Below are 6,346 nucleotides of genomic sequence, written 5' to 3' on the forward strand. Positions count from 1 at the left end.
CCTGCAGCCCCTGCAGTGTGGAAAGAGCAGCTCGGAGAGGCCAAGTTCTGTTCTTGAGATAACACAGCAACTAAGAGGGGCCCGGAGCTTTCAGGCTGGCATGTAGCCGCCATGTCTACATGCAGGCAAGACTTCCTTACTATTTCCTTTAAATCCACCGACCTCCTTTTAATTTAATGTGTCTGTTTGAAACTGGAGCTTTATAAGCTCCCGTAAAGGGGGACTCACAGACTTCATGGGCTGGTTATCATGTATTTTTATAAGGCACATTAAAATAAATTTATCACTATAAAAGCAAAACTGTCTGCGGATTGAATAAAACGATGTCACGCAGAGGGTATGCCTTAGCCCTCTCCTTAGAGCCAACTCTGCACCTGGCTCTTCAGACCACAGTAGTATCACTGTAGGCTGTCCCTCATGATTTGTGCCACCACCTTTCCTGCCATCAGATGTAGATCCTCAGGGGCCTCGGGGTCTCCCCAAACCGCTCAGTTCTACTCCAGGCCCTCCAACCTGGCTCCTCTGTTGCTTTTCTTATCCAGCTGGAAGTTGTCAGGATTTGAACCCAGGCCATGAATTCTTTTATGTCAGGGCTCAGCAAGGCTTTTGATGAAGAAAGTGGCTTTCAAATGAAGTACTGAAGGGATGGATGGCCAGGTCTGCCAGGAATATGTGTGTGTGTGTGTGTGTGTGTGAGTGTTGTGTGTGTGTGTATGTTTGTGTGTGTATGTATGTATGCATGTGTGTGTTGTGTGTGTGCATGTGTGTGTTATGTGTGTGTGTGTGTGTGTGTGTGTAGGGCAGGTGTTGACTCTGAAGGTCTTTCCCAGTGGCTCTCCATATTAGTTTTGGAGGAAGGTTCTCTCACTGAACCCAGAGTTCACCTACCAGATTGCAAATGGGGCCACTTTACCAAGCCAGCACATGTGTGTTGAGGACCTGAACTCAGGAACTCAGGACCTCAAGCTTGCTTGGCAAATACTTCATCAATTAAGCTATCTCTCTAGCACCTGTCTGACTTTGTTGCCTTGACAGACAACTTTTTTCAAGGTGAAGATGCTGAGGGTCACTTATAATCTCTCCTGGGGTTAAAAAGGGTGAGCTATTGTGGCATCCACTCTAAACATGGTGTCACAGGAGGCGGGGCTTCCCACAGGTCTGAAGCCTAGGGAGTGAGGAAGAAGCATAATCCAAGGTTTCTGTTTCAGGGGACTCTGCATGGGTTCTGCCAGGGGTCTCCCAGATCACCTCCAGGGTTACAGACTGCAAGAGAAAGAGCCTGGGATTACAGGGCCTGGTCCACACTCATGACTACGGCTTCCCATGGTGACAATTCTCTCCTTTAGAGCCCAGAATGAGGAAGAGGTAGAGATGTTCGAGGAGCTCAGCTTCAGGGAGGCCTCCTAGGGCAGCGGTTCTCACTCTGCCTGATATGAACTTTAATACAGTTCCTCACGCCGTGGTGATCCCCCCACCCATAAAATTATTTTTGTTGCTACTTCATAACTGTAATTTTGCTACTGTTATGAGTTGTAAGGTAAATATCTACTATCCAGGATATCTGATACGTGACTCCTATGAAAGGGTCGGTTGACCCCTGAGCAGGTTATGGTCCACAGGTTGAGAATTTTACTGCTCTAGAGTCAGTTGGCCTCCGTTTCCAGTGCCCACTCCTTTTTAGACTAACTGGGTGACTGCAGATGAGGAATGGCTTCATCCTGTGCCTCAGTTTTTTTTTCTTTCATCTGTAAAATGGGGATAAGATTAGTACCTCCTCCTGGGACGTGACAGCACACGCCTTTAATCCTAGCACTTGGTAGGGAGAGGCAGGCAGATCTCTAGAAGTTTGAGGCCAGCCTGCTCTACAGAGTGAGTTCTAGGACAGCCAGAGCTATTCAGAGGAACCCTGTCCCCCACCTCCAAACCAAACCAAACCAAAAAAAACCAAACCAAACCAAAAGAACAGCCTCTCCCTGGAACTGCCCAGGTAGGGAGCAGAGGAGCTAAGCTTCAGAGGGTCTCGAAGGAGCAGTTTACTGACAGCTGCTGTTTTTAGAACCAGGCACATCTGGGTTTGAACCCTTCCATTAGAACAACTGTTTGATTTGGGACAGATTTCCGTACCCGATTCTTTTTCTAGAAAAGGGCTTCTAAGGGTGGTGTTCAGCATCCCGGAAGCAGAGTGCGTATAAATGCCGAGCCCAGCCCTGGTGAAGCATTTGAGCCCTGAGTGGTGGATGCCCCAGTTGGGCTCCCTGTGACTCCCCCACTTCCCTCCCCTGCAGCTGTTACACCCCAGACTTACAGACCTGGCCCCTACCATCTGAGGGCAAGGCGGAAGTCAGGCGGGCAGCCTGTGGCTTCCTCTTTTTTGTCCTGCTGTGGGCCCGAGACTCCTTACTCAGAACCTCAGAAGAGGGGACTGCGCACTATGGCCTCGCGTGCAGCGCCAGTCAGGCAGACATGCTGTTGTTTCAACGTCCGAGCAGCTACCATAGCCCTGGCCGTTTACCACATAGTGAGTATTGGGGTGTCTGGGGTGTTCGGTGTGTGTGTGTGTGTGTGTGTGTGTGTGTGTGTGTGCGTGTGTGCGCGCGCCCACGAGGACACACTGAAACCTTCCAACTCGGGGATTGATACCTATTACTTGTCTGTGGGACCCTGGACAAGCTCTGTGCTACCCTGGGCCTCAGTATTTCCCTGTGGAGTTGAGCGGAACAGTGTCTTTAAGGTTAGAGGTGTGCAAAGAGAAAGGCAGGCTCGCAACGGGAAGGAGTGCAGGCTGGGATTGCTCCAGGATGCCAGGCCCCACACAGGCCCGGGGGTGGGGGTGGGTGGGTGGGTAGGGCTTTCTGGGTCCTATCCTAGTCTGGGGTCTGGGGACTTCTATCGGGAACCAGGGAACACTTCCCTTTAGCTCACAGTTCAGTCAAGCCACTGCCTTCTCCCTTCAAGGACAGCTCAAGCTTTGTGCTTGGGGGCCGGGAGCAGCCAGCATGTCCCAGTGTCATTGTCACAGTGTGACCCCAGGTCCAGTCTTAGTCCCCAAGGATAAGGCTTTCCAAGGCTGGAGTCTCTGTTCTCTTCTGCTGGGATTTACCCCTCACCCCTGCCCCTGGCCACACTTAGCTCCCTGAGGCCCAAACAGTTTCTGACTTCAGTGACTCAGACAAAACCTGTGGCTAACAGCTCTCCTGGGCCTGGAAGAGCTTCCTCAAAATCAACCTAAATCCGTAGGCCAGTACTCAGAGCCGGGTGACATCTGCTTCCGGCCACAGGCATTGTGGCCAGGCAGTGGTACAAACCAGTTCTGTCCTTAAGCTCTTATGTGCATCTCCCTGTCCCCCGCACCCCCATTCCCAGCCTTTGTTGTGCAGTCTTGGATGACTCCTTTAACCTCTCCGAGCCTCTTTCTTTAGATGAAAAAAAGATGAGGATGATAAGAGCTGTGTGTTGGGTGGCTGTGTGCAACATGGTCCCCTGCCTATTCTTGAGTGTGTCCTGACCCACCTGTCCACTGAGAGCAGGGCTTTTCAACGTTCCTAATGCTGCGACCCTTTAATACAGTTCTTTACATTGTGGTGAGCACCCCCAACCATAACATTATTTTCGTTACTACTTCATAACCGTAATTTGGCTATTATTATGAATCATACTGTAAATATATTTTTGGAGACAGAAAGTTGCGAAAAGGGTCGAGACCCACAGGTTGAGAACCACTGATCTAGGGCCTAGAATGGGGAAGCTCAGAGTTTGTCCTTCACCGTCTCAGCCAGTACAGGAGCCGAGAGGGGCGGCGGCACTCCGTCTCAGCATCAAGTCTTTCAGATTGTCATCTCTGAGATAGCACAGTTTTCTGGGAAGGACGTGACAAGGGTCCTTATGCCAGCTTGGCTGGAGCCAGCTGTTTGAGCTCTTGGGAAAACCCGGCTTGGGGCTTGCTTCCCTATCTAAAGTGGGGACCAGGAGCTGTGGATGGGAGTTTTGAACTCAGATGTTTGCAGTATGCTGGGGGGAGGAGGGTTCACTAAGTGGCCTCAGTGGGGTGGAGGGGCGGGTTGCTAGGACCCTTGCTCCATCTGTTCTGGTGGCTCTGCTCCTGCCTTTCAGAGAAGCCCTTTCGGCCTGATCATCTGGCCTCTCAGAATATTGTAAATATATTAAAAAGTAAATAAACCTGGCAGGCTGTCTCGTGCAAACATTGAAGTTTCTTCTTATTCCTGTGGTCCAAGCGCCTCAGCTGTGGATGCATGAGTGACGTCCTGTTTCCATAGAGATCCAGGTCAAGCGATCAGGGAAGGCTTCACAGAAGGAGTGTCACAGGTGGGGATGCTATAGTGTGGGAGGAGGAGTGTGGATGAGGAGCCAGTGTGTGGAGGTGAGGTGTTCCTGGTTCCGGAGCCCTACTGAGACAGTTGGGGAGGAGCAAGTGACTTTGTGTAAAGTTGGGCCTTTGAACCTATCCTCTGGTGCTCCAGTGTTATTTGGGCCGGGTCACTCTTTGCATTGTATAAGTAGGTCATCTCCTAGCCACGATTCAAGTCCCTCGATGTGAGCCATGATTGTGCAGTCTGCAAAACTGCTGCGTGGTATGTGAGTCAACCAGAGCCGTGGAATGTTCTAGAGCAGCGGGGTGAGGGTATTAGAGCAGAGAAGGCTGGAAGTCAGATACCCATCCCAGGGACTGGGTCAGGGCACACAGATGATCTTCCTACCCCCTTAGTCAAGGCCCTTTTTCCTTCCCACAGGAGAAGGGCTGGGGGACTTTCCTTTGACGCAGCAGGTGGGTGCCAGGTGTGCCAACAAGACCTCAGACATCTGGGTAGAAAAAGAGAAGCCACCACCAGATGTACCCGTCACTCATGTCGCCGTCATCTGGAGCCAGCCATGGGTGACATCTCTGTACGTTGAGAGCTATTTGTGCACTTGGTCCCTGTGGGGAGGATTAAATTGGGCCATTGACGCCCGAGATGGGGCCATGCTTCATGGAACTGTAGGGTGCGGTTACAGGAAGATCCTACCTGGCCGGTGCGTTCGTGCTCTGGTGCTCCAGGCTCCCGGCTTGCCTTGGGCACAGGGAAATGAAAGCAGGGTCCCCAGCTGGCCTCTTGAGTTCTTCCTTGTGTTCTAAGTTGGCAGCAGGAAATAAAGAAGGAAGAGAGGACACTGGCAGACCTTTTAGTAGAGAAATCCCTGGGCTCTCTCCTGCTGGGTTCCTGTGTCTTTTCCTGATATTGGGGTGGGGCTGGTACCTACAGTGATCCTACACAGACTCTAGCTGTAGAAGGGATGAGCTAACACCAGAGAGAGTGAGGCTGGTGTGTGTAATGAATGGGCTGTCATTAGCTGGGGACTGTGAAAGGTCTATTTTTCCCCTCGCTTTTCTGTATTTGCCTCTTCCTACACAGCCTAAGCTGGCTTAGAACTCACTCACCTGCTTCAGCCCCGCCCTGGGTTGGGTTTACAGGTGCGCGCCACCACCCTATTCATGGGATATTTCTCTTTCCTCTCTTCCTCCTCTTTCCTTTACTGTGATACTAGGAAGGGTGGGACCCAGGGCCTCAGGAGTTACCAGGGAAGCCCACTGGCACATCCCCAGCCCTCTTTCTGTTTTGACACAGGGTCAGGTAAGTTGCTTCCTGCTTCAGCCTTAGAACCTCTGGATCACAGGCCTGCCCCACTAGACTCAGCACACAGACTGCTTCCCCGGCCCCCTCCCCCACTGCGAGACAGGGTTTCTCTGTGTAGCTCTGGCTATCCTGGAACTCACTCTGTAGACCAGGCTGGCCTCGAACTCAGAAATCCACCTGCCTCTGCCTCCCAAGTGCTGGGATTAAAGGCGTGTGCTACCACTGCCCAGCTCACAGACTGCTTTTTAAAGCAACGTTTTGTTTTCAGGACAGTTTCTGATTTAGAGGAAACAGTAGATTCAGTGCAGCGAGCTCCCCAGTGTCCTTCTCCGGTCTCACATCAATGAGACAGCTGCCTGTCAGGACTTACAGACTGCTTTCTCTTTCTGTCCATATCCTTTTTCTGTTTCAGAGTTTGGGGCCTGTCACACTGGGTGCCATCCTTCTCTGGTTCCCCTGGGCAGCAGCAGGCTCTCAGGTCTCCTGGGGTCTCTTGGATTGAGGCCTGGGATGGCTTGGAGGAGTTCCATTAGTATTTGGTGGACTGTGCCTCACTGGGGTCTGCCTGGAGGCCCACTACAGTGGTGGCTCCTTTGCATGACAATCAGCCTGCTTAAGGCCTTGCTTAGAAGGGCGATGGCCCTTGCAGGTGTCTTCTCCTCTTTCCATTTCTTTCTTTCTCCTCTTTCCATTTCAGGGTGTGTGTGTGTGTGTGT

General features: G+C 51.6%; 1 protein-coding gene across 1 annotated transcript in view; it reads left to right on the forward strand.

Annotated features, from left to right (window-relative positions):
• Positions 1–2,370: 2,370 nt before the first annotated feature.
• Laptm5 (lysosomal protein transmembrane 5) overlaps positions 2,371–6,346 on the forward strand; it is a 23,063-nt gene continuing 19,087 nt past the window's right edge. The window contains exon 1 of the mRNA XM_031378861.1: positions 2,371–2,518. Coding sequence (XP_031234721.1) covers positions 2,432–2,518 — 87 coding nt within the window. The 5' untranslated portion in view covers positions 2,371–2,431. The remainder of the gene's footprint in view (positions 2,519–6,346) is intronic.

This window comes from Mastomys coucha, unplaced genomic scaffold (genome assembly GCF_008632895.1).
Source record: "Mastomys coucha isolate ucsf_1 unplaced genomic scaffold, UCSF_Mcou_1 pScaffold18, whole genome shotgun sequence".
NCBI lineage: Eukaryota > Metazoa > Chordata > Mammalia > Rodentia > Muridae > Mastomys > Mastomys coucha.